This window comes from Spea bombifrons, chromosome 2, assembly GCF_027358695.1.
Source record: "Spea bombifrons isolate aSpeBom1 chromosome 2, aSpeBom1.2.pri, whole genome shotgun sequence".
Lineage (NCBI taxonomy): Eukaryota > Metazoa > Chordata > Amphibia > Anura > Pelobatidae > Spea > Spea bombifrons.
The window spans coordinates 128320097-128338965 of NC_071088.1; the positions used below are offsets into that span (position 1 = coordinate 128320097).

Genomic DNA, 18869 nt, shown 5'->3' on the forward strand with positions numbered 1-18869 from the left:
CTAAATGTCACAGTGCCCCATGATATGCCTTTTAACCCTATATGCCACTGTGCCCCCTGATATGCCTTTTAACCCTATATGCCACTCTGGCACTTAGAGGGTTAAAATGCATATTATGGGGAAGAGTGGCATATAGGGAGGTTTAAGGCATTTCAGGAGGCAGAGTGGCATTAAAGGGGTTAAAAGGCATTTCACAGAGCACTCTGCCTCCAGAAATGCCTTACACCCCCCATTTAACACTCCCCCTCCCTCCTCCAAACTTACCGGTGCTTCTGAGTTGGGGGGGGGCGCATAACACAGGAGGGTCCAGGTCCCCTGCATCTGAGCCCCAGGTGCTTAGTCCGGGCAGCATGTAGAGCTCCACGCGAATCGCATAGAGCTCTACACACTGCCCGGACTAAGCACCGGGGACTCAGAAGCACCGGTAAGTTGGAGGGGGCATAACACAGGAGGATGCAGGTCCCCTGCATCCTCCTGTGTTATGCCCCCCCCTCCAACTTACCGGTGCTTCTGAGTCCCCAAGTGCTTAGTCCGGGCAGCGTGTAGAGCTCTACGCGATTGTATCGCGTAGAGCTCTACGCGATTGTATCGCGTAGAGCTCTACACGCAGCCCGGACTAAGCACCGGGGACTCAGAAGCACCGGTAAGTTGGGGGGGGTTAACAGAGGAGGATCCAGGTCCTCTGCATCGCTGCGGGGGATCTGGATCTTAGTCTCACAATCAGACCTATTTGAGGTCTGATTATAAGACGACCCTGATTATAAGACAAGGGGTATTTTTCAGAGCATTTGCTCTGGAAAAAACCTCGTCTTATAATCGAGCAAATACGGTAATAGCGCAAATAAAAACATTCACACAGTGCCATATGGGGGGGGCAAGCTAAGACAGCATAGCTGCATATATAGTATATTAACAATGTTTAGAAACAGGACAATGAGGGTCTTTTCAGGATTACCATAGTGTGGAAAATGCATGTTTATAAAGAGCTCAGAACCTAAGAAACATGGCAATAATAATAAAGGACAAAAACAGGTATTTCTGAAAGATTATTTAAAACACTGAGTGTTTCAAGTGTTTCTGAAAGATATATAGCCATATACAGGTGTGTGCTGTGTGTGTGATAAATGGATTTACCTGGCTTGGATTCTGGTTCTATATTCTTACAGCGTAGGATAGAGAGCCACAAACCTTCATTTCTGATCCGTCACAGTTCGTGAACGGGGTGGATTCCTTAATTTGTTCATTATTTAGGAAACTGTTTGCTTACTACCAAGAGCCACCAAATACACCTTCATAAAAAGTATGAGATATACAAACTCTGAGCTCAAAAATCACTTTAAAGGGACACTCCAGCCTCCCCGTTTTTTTAAACACTTATTTTTCTCCTCTTCGGCTGCCTTTGCTAAAGATAATTAAAAGTGAAATTCAAATGAAAACTAATGTCAGGGTCCACCCTGCCAGTCTGGACGATACAATAATTATTTGAAATCTTGTCTACCTTCAGCCACTGGTGGCCAACCTTCCCTCTCAGGAGCCCCCACATCCAATTACTTGGGACAGCTGAGCCTCGTTACCAGAGTTTAGCCCTGCCTTTATATACCTGCTCTGCTCTTTGCATTTGTTTGGTTTGGGTCCCTGCTAGTCTGCTTGCAGCTAAAGATCCGTTTACGTGTTCCAATTTCCTGTGTATGACCTGGTCGATGTTCTGGATCCAGATTTGTGTCCCAGACTTACCTACCTTCCAAGCCGCGTGCCCTGCCGGAAGGCTTCCAAGCCGCGTGCCCTGCCGGAAGGCTTCCAAGCCGCGTGCCCTGCCAGAAGGCTTCCAAGCCGCGTGCCCTGCCGGAAGGCTTCCAAGCCGCGTGCCCTGCCGGAAGGCTTCCAAGCCGTGTGCCCTGCCAGAGGGCTTCCAAGCTTTATTCCACTGTATATACCAGTCCTGTTCCTGTTCAGCCAACTTTCATCAATACAATCTATTCTTGTATACCAGCCTGGTGTGAGATTATCTCTGGTCTGTACTTACCTCTCTGTCAATATGCATCTCGGAGTACAGACAGAGCCTCAGATATCCCCTGCAATTGGGCTCCTATCCGACCTGCTGGCCTGGGTCCTGACAACTAAATATTATTCTTTAAGCAGTAAGTATAGCGCTGTATACAGTACTGTAGTTTAACATTGAAGGGTTATTGCTTTTATAAGCCGTTTCAATAAACCCCCTGTATGTGTAGACCTGGAGGCTGCCTGTGTAAATCATGATATTTTTTGGCGACTTTCCCCACTCGCACAAGACACTGAGATTATTCCTTACAGCAATGCTAACGAAGTCCGTCTCATGCTATGAAATCCTTTCCTCCATAGACTTACATCAGTCATAGTGTCCAACAGGCGGATTAAGACAAAAACAGTCTGTTTTACCAAGAGATAGTAATATAGTAATATATGTAAACTATTATGTATATTAAACGATTAAAAAAATGCGATACTGCTGGGAGCTTCCCAAATGGGCGTCCGTATATATGCTGTAGTGTACGCCAGCTGAACTAGCATGCACGAGAGCGTGGCTCTTACTGAAATCAAAATAAGTTCAGTTTTATTTACTCTAGCTGCTGCTGCAGAAGAATAATTTTCTATATAAAATATAGGAAATCATGCAGCGTTTTGTTTGCAGTAACATCCACTGAAGTCACGCACTTTAAGGTGCATATTACTAAAGTTTAGAGGTTTGTGAGGGGTCACTGTAAAGCCGAGATAAGCGTTACAACACAATGATAGATACCCATCTGGGAGAACAGAATTCCATCAAATTTAATTCTTGCTGGATTAATAGTTTTACACAGAATAATTATTTGAAACAACCAGAAATTGTGTTTTATTTTGCAGTTTAGACCATTTTAAAAATCCAAATTCATATTTCCACGGTTTTCACTTTCAGGTCACTTCATGTAATCAGGACAGCAGTTTGTATCATTAGCTCCGATAAGTGAGATTTCTGGTACATATTTTATAATTGCGACAAAACTTATCTGTCACTGAAAAACGATAAAATATAAAGTGGAGGAAGAAATACAATGATATTTTATTTATATGATCCCGGCATGTGCTCGAGACTAAATCCCCAAACTCATTTTTCAGTGTCCCCGTGAACCAACGGCTTCGGTGCCAAATTGATTTTACAGAAGCTGTTGACTTAACGTTGGAGGCGACCTAGAATAATCCGGAGAGGCTAAATAATTAGCTTTTGCCACTTAAAAGATGCAGTACCAGCTCTTCATCCTCTCTCAGCGAAAGTCCAGTGTTTAACGGCGCAAAAGAGTCATCTGGGCTTTGTTTGGCATTCTTCTTCTTCTTCGTCTTCTTTTTGGCTGAAGTAGTCTCAGAAGGCGTTTCTTCTGAGCTGCTGTAAGTTCTTTTTCTTGACGGCTTCACGTCATTGTCACTTAGAGGAGAAAAACAAAAAGCAATGTTGATAATTAAGGCAACAAAATGATGAATAACCCGTTTCCTCACAGCATGTAAAAGCAAATTAAACATTAAAAATGACTTTAAAAAAAATGCAAGTGAAAATGTGTTTTATTCACCTGGAATTTCTAGTAGCATTTAAAGTCCGCTCCGGAACAATGTAATGAATAATTTCAACATAATTTGAGAAAATAAATCATCAACATTTACAGATTTATTTTTAATTTTCTAAATCAGATTGATAGAGATTTAAGAGGCATAAAACGTGAAACATTAGCAAATGCCACATTAAAACGACTTTTAACACATAAGTATCCATTAGCTATTAAGCAGCTACACACAGAAGTGAATATACGAGATGGGAGACATTAGACACTGAATTCCCGATACACTTACTATGAGCCAATCAGCGCTAATACGCCAGCAGACAATTACTTATAGCGATCTATTCCGCTCTATCAAACGCTTGATGAGGCTGTACTGCCTTCAAAACAATATGATGCGGTCCCTTCTACAGCAAAGAGTGCTCTATCCAGTCCAAAGACAACCTGTTCGCTCATGTGAATCGCCGCTAACTGCATAAAACAAGACTACGCTGCTTGTGAGCCTTCATTAACAAAGCTATGGCTTCAGGCAGCGGCCAGTTAGCTAGATCACCTCTTTCTCCTTTGGGTAACAAAAGTACCTTTTCTACTAACTCGGGTTCAATAGGGACATCATACAGCACGAGGCACATTGTGGGTTTTATCTATACATACAACAGGCGTTTCCTGGGAGCGCATAATATGACCATAAAGGAAGCCCCTTTCAATTTATAACATTAGGGCTTTATTCTGTTTTACTAAACCGATCATATATTGCAGTAATAGCCTTAAATGAATATTTAACTTCGCTTAAAGTATATTTTTTAAATAAAAAAAGGATTAGAAGACCCAACATTAGGCATCAAATATTTAAGACCCAGTTCCTGTTCCCTGTATGAAATAAGTCTTTTTTTATGAAGTATTCAATGAGAAATAATATTTTATTATTGTATAATATATATTCTAATTAAACATGTAACAGGTTATGATTTATGCACGGGTTGACATATTGCCCTCGTAGGAGGCTTAGGGTCACGCTACTGTTTAACACAATGACGAGATATAAGATGCAGAGAAGATGCGCATGATTTTAAATGACATGGAAATCAGAACCCTGTTCAAACGGAATAGTCTGTAACGCTGTTACAAATATTGCAAACGCATTCGCAATAAATTAAAAATAGAGGTACTTTCGAAATGAAATTTTTATGGGTATTTTTAATGAAAAATTAATAGGCTGCTATATTTATGGCGCAAAATCTAACTAAATGGGTATTTAAAAATAATCAATTTTAAAGGAGCGCAAGGGACAGATTATTATGTACAACAGTCGGAAGAATTCAATGTTTATGATCGATTGGGGAAAATATTGGCCTCCACTCCACAGCTATCAATCCGGGAACAGAAACAGCTGAGCACATGAAAGGCAAATTTAATATGTTGCTATTTACTAATTTCACAAGCTGTTCCAAATTACACGTATTAAAGTTAAATTGCGTTACTCCACATCGACATATTTCTTTTCGCTCGCTCCGAACTCTAATTTCTTTGCGAGGCATTTTAATTAAGAACCGTTCAAATCTTGTTTTGTTCCTTTGCGCCAGATGTCTCCTTATTCCAAGCTACTTTTATTTTATTTTAAATGATTTTTAATCAATGGAACCTGGAAGTATTAACTTTAGCGGAGGAGGAGCCCGGGCAGTAGATAGGTAACCTTGCACATTCACATCGCAATTTATCTTTGCTCTCTCCGACAAATATGAAAAAGGGGCAATTTCTAGAAGATATGACCTTAATACTTCTGTTGCAAACTGTTACCCCCCCCCCAAAAAAAAGAAAATCACCCAAAATCTGAACTTTTACAAGTATGTTTAACATAACAAAGGTATGCATTAACACTGTAAGGGAAATGCACATTAAAGTCTATTTTCTCCTTTGTCGCCTCCCTGCCTGCTTCCACTGCAAGCAGAATACTTCAGCACACTACATGTGCATGCACAGCTTTGCTTGCAAGATCCACCGACACTGAAGTTTATAGGAAATCAATTTACATCAAGCAAATGGTGCAAAGGGGGATGGAAAAATGCTAAACAAATGCTAAACAGGTCCGTCGGAACTGGGCCAGGAAGCTCGTGGTGGCGGGAGGTCAGTGGGGTCCTATGACGTTCTGTGTGTGTTTAAGATGTACTGTATGTAATACTACATTAACTACATACTAAGTTTCAAAAGGTAACAACCAAGATTTTTTAATATCTCAAAAGAGATTAAAATAGGTAGGGGATTAAAATCCATATGAAAGAGGCCACTACATTGTTTAAAGTATTGTAAAGCGGTGATCTGTTAAGAATTTAGTTACTAATACAATTGTCTAGAATGACAATTCCAGCTTTGAAAATTTCATACAGAGCTTTATTGTTTGGATTAAACAGTGTGAATAAAATTAGCAGCAATGAATATTCTAGAGAGACAGTAAAAAAAAAAAAGGGAAAAGTGTTCTCCAAAAATAGATATTTTGATAATCAAGCACACTTTGCCACAACTTTTATTTCCAGATAATAAATTTTAATTTACAAGACTAAGGCAACAATCCTAATGGAGATTAATTACTGCAGTGTCTCTCTGAACGCTCCGAACAGCTTCTTCCTCAGTTACTGTCAAAATGCTAATGAAAATATATTGTTTTGGAAAAGTCTATTTTCTGGATCCAAAAAAAGGTCCAAAATGTGAAAAAGAACCCTAAAAACAAAACTTTACTGAACAGTGGGTGAGCGGCTATTAACTTTATTACTCTCATTAACAAAAACCCTAAAATATTCAAATATATCTATTTATCTACAGTACAGCGCAAAAGTATATTCAATATTTGATGTGCCTTTAAAACGGCATCAATTCTTCACCTGCACGAGGTCGGAGATTTTGTAACACAATCATTAACGGAAACACCTGTGTAGGAGGAATACAAATGGTTGAGGAAAGGACAAACTCACTAACAAGGTGAGTTGTTCAATGTCAAAAGTCATTCATCATGGCAAGACTGAGCACAGCAACAAGACACAGGGTAGTTACACTGCATCAGGTCTCTGCCAGGAAGAAAGTTCAAGGCAGACAGGGGCTGTCCCAGCTCTTTTAAAGAAGCAAATAAATGTGCAATGTTGAGGACAAACTTAAGATTAATAAAATATATGAATCATCAATATATATATATATATATATATATATATATATATATATATGCCAAAAAATCCAGTCCAGATACACAGCCCCACTACATACAATACACATTCTCATAGTAATTCATTTACAGCTCAGCTGACGAGTTGTATGGTTAGACGTAGATATCTTAAGAGCAAGACATTATGATCTAAAACTAGAGGATTAGATATCATCTGCATAAGTTTTACTTTACAGGGAAAGGATATGAGAAGTGGAACAGCTTCCCAACAGAAGAACATGGGATGGTCAAATGGCTATCCTTAATCTAACACATTATATATATATATATATATATATATATATATATATATATATATATATATATATATATATATATATATATATATATATATATATATATCTTAAACACACTTTGAAGACACATCTGGGGCAGTAGATAAAGCTAACCCATCAATTCTCCTGCCATTTAATTGAACTTGCGGCTCAAAACATGAATATCCTGCTAAGAGTACGGATGCTATAATACACTGCGAAAAGCATTCAGCATTAAAGGCCTTTAACAAAAAAAGGGTCGTAAGTCACCACCATCCCAGTAAATAAAGGTCATTGCCTTCAGGTCTACAACATTAGTCTCTGTATCCATCACAAGATCAATCACTCGTCTTTGAGACGTTGATGCCGTGGCTCCTGCTAGAGTTCTGCTTGCATTGCTGATTGTAGCAGATCAAACCAGAATGTCATGCTGAGGCTATCAAAGGCCTCGAGTCATTGAAGCCTTAAATACAGACAGGAAAAAACCTTGGTAACCTTCTCTCTCTCTCTTATATAACCTGGAATAATGTTTTATTCCAGAGAAATCTTAGTGAGGCAGAATAGATTAAAAAACAAAAAATGAGGACTCTGCAAACTATCTAAAAGCACAACCTGGAGGGCAGGACATCACTAAATTAAAATGGGGCTGTTCGAAAAAATAGCGGCCGCCCGAACGCTTCCAGGGCACTGAACTGAGATACTGGCTGCTAAGGCGGCTAAATCACAAAGCAAATGAAATAAAGTGTCTTGGCTTCCAAAGGATAGGCCTAATTCAACAACTATAAATGGTCAAATTCTGATCTTGAAAATAAATAATAGTGACATCACCAGCGCAGAGTCTCTGTGGGCTCTCCGGACAGAAATGTCATTTTTCATTGTGTTACTGACAATACTCCTGAGGCCGAAGCAGCGGTAATGGCCATTCCAAACCCTGACACTATAATATAATTATACCGTGCCAGCGCCTGCCCCCAACACCCGTGCACACAGCATCACGTGCTAAAAAAGAGCAGTGAAGACAATTTGGGCAACATCAACACCCGACTGGACAATTTCTGCTATCTTTTTTAGTGAACATGTATTGCACAGGACTTGATCGGCGCACATGAAGTGTATTTTTTTTTGTAGACCTTTATTATATGACTACCTGCCGGGGGGGGGGGAGTCTTCACCCGTCAGCTGAATATCACCGACCTTCCCATGCTTCTGAGCCAGCCAGTAGGAGGGCAAATATTGTAACCAATTGAGAGAAAATCACACACATATATATATATATATATATTAATGAGATTTCTGGCAAGGAATAATGAATGTGCTGCTAGCAGAACCGATCAGGGGTCTCACAAATGTCAGATCTGAGTTGTGAATGTTGGCCATCTTCTCACAGGAATATTTTCTGGAGGATACAGCCAATATCCATCACTGAAAGTCTAACTAATGCCAGAAAAAAGATCATACTGTTACAGATATGAAGGGAACGCATCATGTTACGGTTGTATTTCAGGCAGCGGAGTACAATGCACGTGCGCAGCTTTTGTGGAGCTTTTAGAATACGGAAAAGTGAAATACCCTTAAGGCCTCCGAAAAGCAAGAAACAGCCATTCATTAAAAAATATTTATAATTGACTATTTAGAATAATACTCTCGCAGAGTTCTATGATCATGTCAGAAGCCGCAGTGATGCCTGGAAGCACACAATGTAAAATCCGAATACGGATTCAGCTTCATTTCTTCATTCATTTAACCTCATGCGCACAATACCAACTCCATCATATCACAGACCACTGCTCTATTGTTGCGCACACTGGGCTATATATATATATATAAAATAATAATGCGCACCGAGAACACAGTGACACAATAATAACAAAACATAAGACAGACAAAACCATCAGCCTTCCATTCATTTTGCAGGATTATAAAAGCTCACAGTTACTGTTGCAGAAATCTTTAAAACCTAACAGACATTTGAGCAATGTAAGTACGTGCATAAATAAATTATCTTTTTTTATTACATTTTTATGTTGAGTTAAATTTAATCATGCATATATTTTTACTGTTGGAACTGCCTGCCCTTATTTCTAAAGCCGGTTCTAAATTATAAAGCTAATAATGCGCTCGAGGCTTCTGATGGCTGCGATGGGGGGGGGCACAGAGTTATACTCACCGTGCAGTGAGTGGTAGGTGGAGTGTGCACCGAGTGGGTATTTGGCACCATGAGCTGCCATTAAAACCAAACATAAAGGTCAAAATGTGTATGTTTATAGGTAGTAATCCCAGTCAGCGTATATGCTATGTATATAAAGGGGAACTATCATCAATGTATTAACAAGCAGAAACTACAGGAGAGAATATCTAATGGGGCTAAATAACCACCCAGAGCATGCGGACATGGAGTTATAGTGACTGCTCCCATAAATTACACATTAGGCAGGAATCAAAAATGTATAGGTTTAGTTCACATTTGTAAATGGCTTATTTATTGGACTGAAGCGAAAGTAGGACATCCAAGTAGGACTTGGGAAGGTGACAGATTTACTTTTAAGTCTCTCCACTCCTTTATATGCCATTACTTATTATTTTCTTTATATAGCGCCAACAGTTTACACAGCGCTTAATACAATACATATATTGAAGGGGGATGACAAGACCAAGACAAACCGATACATTAGGTGGAGAGGCTCGGCTCGCAAGCTTACAATCCAGAGGGAATGGGGTGACAAACATAAGGCACAGAGAAAGGGTGAGAGGTAGTGTGGGGGGTATAAGGCACAGAGAAAGGGTGAGAGGTAGTGCGGTGATTGTATCAATGACAAGGAGGTTCTAGCAGCTAAGATGGTGCGGCTTCTCTGAAGAAGTGGGTTTTTAGATGTTTCTTGAATGTTGGGAGGGAGGGTGAATGCTGAAGGTTCGGTGGGAGCAGATTCCAGAGATATGGGGGAGCCCGAGGGAAATCTTGTAGACGGGAAAAGGACGAGGAGATAAGCGAGGAGGAGAGCCTTAGCCCATGGGAAGAACAGACCTGTATGATCCGAGAAGCTTGCCCTGTAAATACACCGGTCCGCTAAAACGTACCACTGAACAGGACCATCTCTGAAGAGTAGCGGATATGTAGCAGAGCGCCCAAGGGCTATATATATATATATATATATTTTTTTTTACACCAGGATACAGATGTAGCCAAATCTGAAAGAAGACTTCATAGCATGTAGAAATTCCACCTTCACACTTGCAACCTATGTTTGCGGGAACGTCAAAGCCGTAATAATGGAGATCTAATTCATTTGGTTTTTTTACGAGATAAGGGATATTGTATTACTTGCACAAATCACAAGTCAATTACACAGTGTCAGCTTTTGGGATGGAAGCATATGAGTTATAACGCTATCGCATACACCGGGGGTTTCTCTTTATGCCAAACAAGTATTTGGAGAGGAAATTGTTATAATAATCCACATTAAAAATGCAGGTGCGATTTTCAGCATACATGCAAAAAATATCAATGTGACCATCCTGAAGGACAATAAAATATCTGCATTGTGATCTGCATCGATGGGAAAAGGGCCAGGAATCTAATGATAAATGCTTAGAAATTCTTTGATAATACCGTATTGGCTCGAATATAGGCCGCACTTTTTCCCCCCACTTTAAGTCTTTAAAGTGGGGGTGCGGCCTATATTCAGGGTCTAGCGCCCGACGCCCGGGACATGCAGTCCAGGGCGCCGGGCAGGCAGCGGGGGTTAGGATACATATCCCCCGCTGTCTTGCGGGGCCGGCGGGGGACATCTACGCAATACAACTTCCGGATGTGCCGGCACCGGAAGTTGTATACGCGTATTGCGTAGATGTCCCCCGCCGGCCCCGCAAGACACCCGGGAGTCTGCTCCGGTAAGTCGGGGGGGGGGGCAGAGGAGGACAGTGGCAGCATATCTCGGGGAGGGAGGACAGTAGGTAGCATATCTCGGGGAGGGAGGACAGTGGTAGCATATCTCGGGGAGGGAGGACAGTAGGTAGCATATCTCGGGGAGGGAGGACAGTGGTAGCATATCTCGGGGGGAGGACAGTGGCAGCATATCTCGGGGAGGGAGGACAGTGGCAGCATATCTCGGGGGGAGGAGGACAGTGGCAGCATATCTCGGGGAGGGAGGACAGTGGCAGCATATCTCGGGGAGGGAGGACAGTGGCAGCATATCTCGGGGGGGGGACAGAGTGGCAGCATGTTTTTTTGGTGCTTTTTTAAAGAAAACAACTTTTTCTTTAAAAAAGCACCAAACTTTTAGGGTGCGGCCTATATACGGGGGCGGCCTATATCCGAGCCAATACGGTATATATTTTTTGCTCAATTAAGTGGCTGAACTACATAATAAATTCATAATTTCTCTTAAAGGGCAGATCTTAGGGGCGCTAATTGTCAACAACAAATTGAATTTAAATGAATCCATGAGAAATAATGCATATGCAATTTAATGTAATTGTAGGAATTTGGTAGACGTTCTGTTAAACACTAATCCATTTATTTTTGGTGATGAAACGGCTGCTGGGAAGCATGATAAAGAGTTATTCTGATGCAATGGTTTACCTTCATGAGTTATTAGACAAAAATTGAATTTTTTTTTTTTTCATAGGCAGTAAACAGCCGCCTCCAGTTTCATTATTATCTGCAGCATTTCTGAAAATGAGTTTGTACTTAAGAAAAAGGAAAAAAAAACTGGCATGCGCGGCAGGGAGACAAAAAAAATGACACTAATTTTAGTTTTATTAAACTTTGGTAAAGCGGGAAGCCAGTTTAAGCAACTCGTACATGTGGCTTCGCTGCCGGAGTATTTACGTCAATATAAAAAGGTAATACTGCCGAGTGTAATATGTCTGAAAAATTAGCAAAATAAATGAATTTCTACGGTGTACGAATACAATGAATATGTCTCTGAGAAGAGACAACGAATGCAAATATTTGTACAAGATTTGACTTATTTCGCTTTAAAAAAGGGAAATATTTCATATCTAACATATATGTAATAACAATAACACAAGACGTTCGAAAATGATAAAACCTGCAGCACATGTCTCATTTTGGGGGCTTTAGGGGAGAGGGTCGATTATTTCCCAAATTTACACAGTGATACATCATAGCATTTAAATGTCCATGGCGGCTGCAGAATCACCCCATTTACATTCGCCCTTCCGCCATTTTCAGTGCATGAGATGTGTTTGGTGGAACACATCTACCCGCAGGTGATATACTCACTTCTTGTCAGGTGCGGGGCTGACAGGGCCAAGTATTCTTCTTTAAAAGGACTGAGACACTAAACTAAGTTCCAAGCTGGAGTTCAGGTTTGGTCTATTTCAGTATGTCTCGTTTACAGATTATGGCAAAGATGGCGAGCTGGAGGCCTCCCCTTCCCTCTCTCTCTCTCTCTATGGAAGGCAGGTGAGAACATGATGTGGTCATACTGGAGAAGGCTGGGCTAATCATGCTTTGGGCGTGGCTAGCCTTGTGTGGGAGGGGATTGGACAGGAAGTGGGTGGGACTTGATGACCTCTCATTGACCCCAGAGTACAAAGTGCTGCTTCTGATGTTCAGTCTCCCCTGCGGTATGTGAAGCTTCCATGAGAGGGAAAAGCTGTCAGACTAGATGTTGCAAATGCTTTCAAAATGAGCATCAGATACTGTTGTTGCCACTTATCTGCTTGTCGCGATAAACACATGTGGTTTTATTATAAACCTCCACTTGTGTTGTATTGCTGTGATGCCCATAACCTCATACGCACAGACATCGGTGAGTCTATTACATCATATAACTTGTGTTTGGGTTTGTTCGCTGTATACGTGCCTTCAGAAGAGCATTTTTTCTTACTTTCCTTTAAGAATACAAAGACCTTTACCCTGGGAACAAACTGTTCAATTGTACTTGATGGTTTGAAAAGTTTCCCAAGCGTATGTGGTTACCAAACATATGCCTGAAGATCCAAAAACAAGAGCTCACTCCGAGAAAGTAGGAGACTAGATATTGTAAAGGAGAGACTTTGTGTCACATGTCTAAGCAGGAAGAGGTCAGCACCCCACAGCCTTTATCTCAGGTGTGTGAGTGAAGTAATTTGTCTATTCACGTGAGCTTCTTGTACAAGATTGTGCAGAGACAAAACAAACAGGATCATCGGCCTCTGTAAAGACTGGAGGCCACATCGGCACGTTGGTGGAATAAAACCGCCAACTCAAGCAGGACGTATGAATTACATATTTTTTCTCAACTATAGTTTTCAGCGGCTTCAGTGCTTCCAAAATCGATATTCAAGGAACCCTTAACAGGACAAAATATCTGGTTGTCGCGCAAGAGTCAATCAACATGATTGAGCCTTTGACCAATGTAATTGTATCCGAATAGTTAGGCCCCTTAGGGATACATTGAAGACTGGCGTTACAAGAAGCACTATAATTAACCTTTTCCATGCCACTGTTTTAGCAATGCAAAGTTTCAAAGAACAGTTTGCAAATAACATATGTTATCTTCATTGTAAACCCAACAGAAACAAGTTATGTTTATTGAATAGTTTTATTAGACAACATACTTCTATGTATGCTTTGATGTACATCAGCCTAACGATACCTAATTGGTCCAACAATCAGCGGGTGGTTTTCCTTCCTTCACCACTCATCCGTACTTGCCCCGTTACCCTACTTGAGATGTCACCAATCTCAGCTTCACAGGGATAGCCTTGGCAATAAAGAACCATGTCTTGGTCCTAGCCGTCTGCCTATGTCCTGGTTATATGAATTGGCCAAAGCATAATTAAGCTCACCCGCCACGTCAAGGCACACTCTCAATAGGGTGAGAACCTACTCTCACCTCCTACATAGTGGACACACAAAGCAGTTTATACTGCTACCAAAACCTTATTTGAGGTTGTTGGCTCCTCATCAGTCTGGTTGCAGCTTGCTGTCCAGGGGTTAATAGGGAGGAGGTTTAATTGCACCTCCCCCAATGCATTAATAAGGTTTTGGTAGCAGTATAAACTGCTTTGTGTGTCCACTATGTAGGAGGTGAGAGTAGGTTCTCACCCTATTGAGAGTGTGCCTTGACGTGGCGGGTGAGCTTAATTATGCTTTGGCCAATTCATATAACCAAAACCTCTCATTTATATTATGTTTATATATTTGTTGCCAACTTTATTAGGGTAAGAAGCGCAGACAGTTTTTGTTTTTTGTATACATTGTATAGCCAATACACTGTTTTTGCAGCATGCTTACACCTGTTTGGTAGGCCTTGTATTACACATTTGTATTATTTGAGCCTGTGACTAGCTTAGCGCACCGACATTTTTTCTTTTCTATGTCCTGGTCCTACCAGCCTGACTATGTCCTGGTCCTACCAGCCTGACTATGTCCTGGTCCTACCTGCCTGACTATGTCCTGGTCCTACCTGCCTGACTATGTCCTGGTCCTACCTGCCTGACTATGTCCTGGTCCTACCTGCCTGACTATGTCCTGGTCCTACCTGCCTGACTATGTCCTGGTCCTACCTGCCTGACTATGTCCTGGTCCTACTTAGGTAGGGGGGTTGTGGTGTGGGGGGCTGTATGTCTGCATAAAGAGCCCTTGATATCAATGATGACACTATTTCTATGGAGGGGATTTTTTAATTTCAGTGCAAACTAAGCTAAGGCTCCATTACTATAATTATATAGAGGATGTTACTCAACATAAAAAGGAAATGAAGCCTCTTCCAGAAAGTACTTTATTAAGAAAAATGGACAGTACTGCACTTTAAAGTAAAATGTAACACTGGCAACTTGTCACAAAAGCATATGAAAGATATGACCTGCACAACATAACATCTGAAAGGTTAATGGATAAATCCATGTTTAATTTAGAAATGTGATTGCTGTGTAAGGGTTTTCTTTTTTGAACAAGTAGGATATTTAGAATATAACCTTCAATTATACAACACCCCAGGAAAATGTGCATTGATTCATATGGTAATGTTTTCCTTTCCTTACAGGTCTTTTGTTGACGGTTTATAAAAATAATAAAAGCAGTTATGAGTAAGAGTAGGAAAGAAAAAGTGGCCTCCCGCTAGCCACTGATTACCACGCAGCTGCCAGCATCCGGCAGAAAGCTTTTGAACAGACGTGTTTAAGGCAGATTAAAGGAGTTTTACAGTAATCCAGCCTGGCCATTGTTACACCACATCAGGCTGTTAAACAACCCTGCTTTTAAACAGCGCTCTATTTAGGACAACACAATTTTGACATTTTTATAAACCGAAGAAACAAACATTTCTATGCACTTCACATCGTTTGAGGACAGACATCGTCTCTGGCTCTTTATGGCCAGTGGCTGGTTAATCCCACGTCAGAGGCCACATGACTACTGCGGTGGGCAATCGCACACCATATTGTTCAACAAGAACAAAGAAGCGATTGCTCGGTGTGCCCAATGGCCATCCTACAAGCCCTAATTTAGGGAAATGCGTGAATATCAATGTCATTTTGTGGTGGGTATTTCAGTTCCGGTGCTATGAGGTCTGGCCCTCTCCTAAAGCATGTTTAAAACTGCTCCTGAACCAAGAATACGGCGGCACCGTTGCTTTCCTATTACATTCCATCAGAGCTTTTAAAGAATTATTAGAAGATCACACCGGGGAGTGAAAGAAATAAAGGCCTGCAGCTAGTATAGTATTGTATCAAGGTATACCAATCATGATTCTGTTCTCTTACTTCCCTGTATTGCCTTCATTGTCCCATAAATCTTCAGCCTCCTTATTTCCAACAACTGTCTATTCCTCCAGACCCTAGCACCAGAAACCTCGGAAGCTTTAATAAAACCTCAGCTGCTTACCGGGCTTTAGGTAACACAAAAACGAAGCGTATTAAAGGCATACCTGCTGTTTTCCTGTGTGGATCCATCTTCATTTTCATCCAGATCTTTATATTTGTCGGGGTCGGGCAGGGCACTGAGGTCTACCTCATCACCGCTGTCATGATCGAGATAAGCCACAGCTTCCTCTTCCCCCTGCACGAGAAGAAATGTTCACAATGTTAAACTTGCTAGCATTTTAATATTTGATTGTCCGATGTACATTAAATGATCGGCCCCCCCGCTGAAAGTCTCCCTAGGCATACGCCCAAGAATGCGAGTGCCAGGCGCTATGAAGATCGTTCATACACTACTGGCCCCTCTGGCAACCACAGAATTAAATGTGTTTTGTTCCATTGTATTTTGTTGGTGGCAATCGTCACTAGGAATGTGAGAAACACTTGGTTATTCCCTCGGATTTCGGTGTCACGACCACACGTTTTTGTGACGTAACGAGATTGGAGATGGCCAGCACACATTTACACGCGATAGCAAATTAGAAAAGAATAAACCAGCCATCTACGGTGGCCGCTCTTGAAGCAGGACTTGGAGTGCATATTGGTTTTATTTGTGATGCATATTGTGTATTTAATAAGCAATCAGCATTATGTTTTTTCCCAATGTTATACATGTTTTTGGCTAGCACCAAAATAAAATCAAGCGTTAAATACAGCCACACATTAAGAAGGTTTATATAGTATATTAGGATAATACATATTACACATTATAATAATACATATATTACACATTTAATAACCACATTTAATTCAAAAAGTATTGTTTTACAAGGCATCAGCTTTAAATGAGCCGTTCTAAAAGCCCCCCTCCCCGACAATTTTTGGAAATTTATTTCCAATTCCTTGACATAATTCAGGTATTTTTAAGCCTTAAAACGGTTTGTTAAAATCTGAAACTACATCAGTGGGTAGGTACACAAACGTCTTGTAACAGAGCACCAATGTATTTATTAATGTGTAATGCGGTGCTTATAGTGATAATTAAATGCAGTTATTTACTTCCAGACGCCCAGGGGGCTTTCTCCACCGATGTGCTGATGGGTCAATGGATGGGATGCAGTACTAGCGGATAAGTTGTAACAGTATCACAAGTCTGAAGGGGAAACTAAGCGGCTATAAGAATTACCAGCCCTTGTTTCTGGAAGCACTCAACACTATTATGGAGATGGATAGGAAATAAAACTCCTAAGGTTCTGAAATATGTCATATAATACATATTATTTTACCGCAAGCCGCTTCCCTCGGTGCATACGCGTATTTTTGCTACCTCTGTTGGCCGATGATGTCTATCTGTTAGACGACGAACATGCCGAGTATATTCTTAAGTAGTTAACGCTGCCTCTGGCTCTCTACCTGCCATGGGCTACAAGTCCCATGCTGTTTAATGAATACCATGACCGCCATAATAGCTGGTACAGTGCCACAGGATGCTGGGGTAGAGAAACAGCAGGTTTAATAGATTTCTTCATCATCACATTACTCCCCGTAGACACGGATATTCCCCTACATTGAATTCTAGGCATAGTTGGATAATTAATCTGAACATTGGGAACAGTACGAAACATGATGAAACAAATAGCCTCACTTACAAAGAATTCACGGGCCTCTTTTAATAAGAGACGTGCAGGGGAAACTAGAAACAAAAAAATTACGGCAGCTTCCCCGACATATTGTCACTTGGGAAAGTCTTCCATGCATCCGGAGGAAGACATACTTTTGAACTCTTTGTCCTGACCAAAGGAGCAGCTCCGTTAGAGCTATATCAGAGGTGGATTTGTCAAACCTGCAAAGTCCACTAAATTTAAAGGTTTGCACACACAGCGAACGGCTGTCAGCAGACATCTTACTCAGATAAACATCAGGGACCAACAGAGCAAATCATGGCGTCCCAGATGGAAAAACACCTCCAGCAGCTCTGCCACGAAGACAAAGTCCCCCAGGGCTATTAGCAGCGCACAGCGATACAGAGACGGGTCTTTAGCGGAATTAAATGGTGCGCCAAGCACAAATGTTGACACGTTCCCTTGTGTGTATTTGGATTAACTAACTGAACTTCGGTACGATCTCATTCAAATGCTAAGAGATTCCATGTACGATCATTAATATTCAACAAAAGCTTGTGTCAGAAGACACTTCTAATTGCTGGATAATGTTTCATGTTATAGTGTCAAAATCACTCTTTATGAAAAAAGTTGTTCACTGTATAAACATTTAATGCGACATTGTAAGGTAGGATGAAATAGTATAAAGGAGCGCTTCTGGTGCCAACGTGGAGCAACTGGAAGCCGTATTCCACTGTAGTCCATGGCTCCACATTCATTATCTTGCACCAGAACTGATAAATAACTCAACCAGCTTTTTCTCCAGCCGTTTCCAAGAAGTATTAGGGAGCAGTTGGCAAAAAAGCAAAGGGACCCACTATTAAATTGTTAAAACTGCTATATAAACACTGTGATAAGAGTGCAAATTATGCCCCATAATGTTCTTCATTCCACACTATTTCAAAGGAGGAGAAACGATAACTAGAGGGTCAGCAGACATGGCGGAGGCTGAATACAGCAAAGGAATGTAAACATGCATGGGACGGACATGAAGCTATCTTGAGTCTAAGACAAGACCAACGAAAAATGTGCAGACTAGCTGGGTGAAGGGTTCTTATCGGCTGTCAAATTTGAGGTTTCTGCTAAATATCTGGTCTTATCTCACCCAGGTTGGCCCCACGCGCCCATACTTTTCACGATGCCCCACCAGTAAGACCATGAACTATTGCTAAGGATGTTAGGGAACCATTAATAATGGAGTTTAGATCCAAGATAGGTGTTAATGAGAATAGAACAACGAATACTGTTAGGGAAGACATATTAAAGCCAATCTTTTTTGGTTTTGAAAAGTGAAAGACACAGCATGCAAGACTTTCTTCCCTGTCCTTGTCTTGGTGAAAGATTTGAAACAGAAAACGGAATGACAAGT

General features: G+C 41.0%; 1 protein-coding gene across 1 annotated transcript in view; it reads right to left on the minus strand.

Annotated features, from left to right (window-relative positions):
* Positions 1-2906: 2906 nt before the first annotated feature.
* Positions 2907-18869, minus strand: part of DDX10 (DEAD-box helicase 10) — a 90422-nt gene continuing 74459 nt past the window's right edge. Inside the window, exons 17-18 of the mRNA XM_053456455.1 lie at positions 15908-16038; positions 2907-3436 (exon numbers count right to left, since the gene is read on the minus strand). Of these exons, the coding sequence (XP_053312430.1) occupies positions 3232-3436; positions 15908-16038 (336 nt within the window). The 3' untranslated portion in view covers positions 2907-3231. The remainder of the gene's footprint in view (positions 3437-15907; positions 16039-18869) is intronic.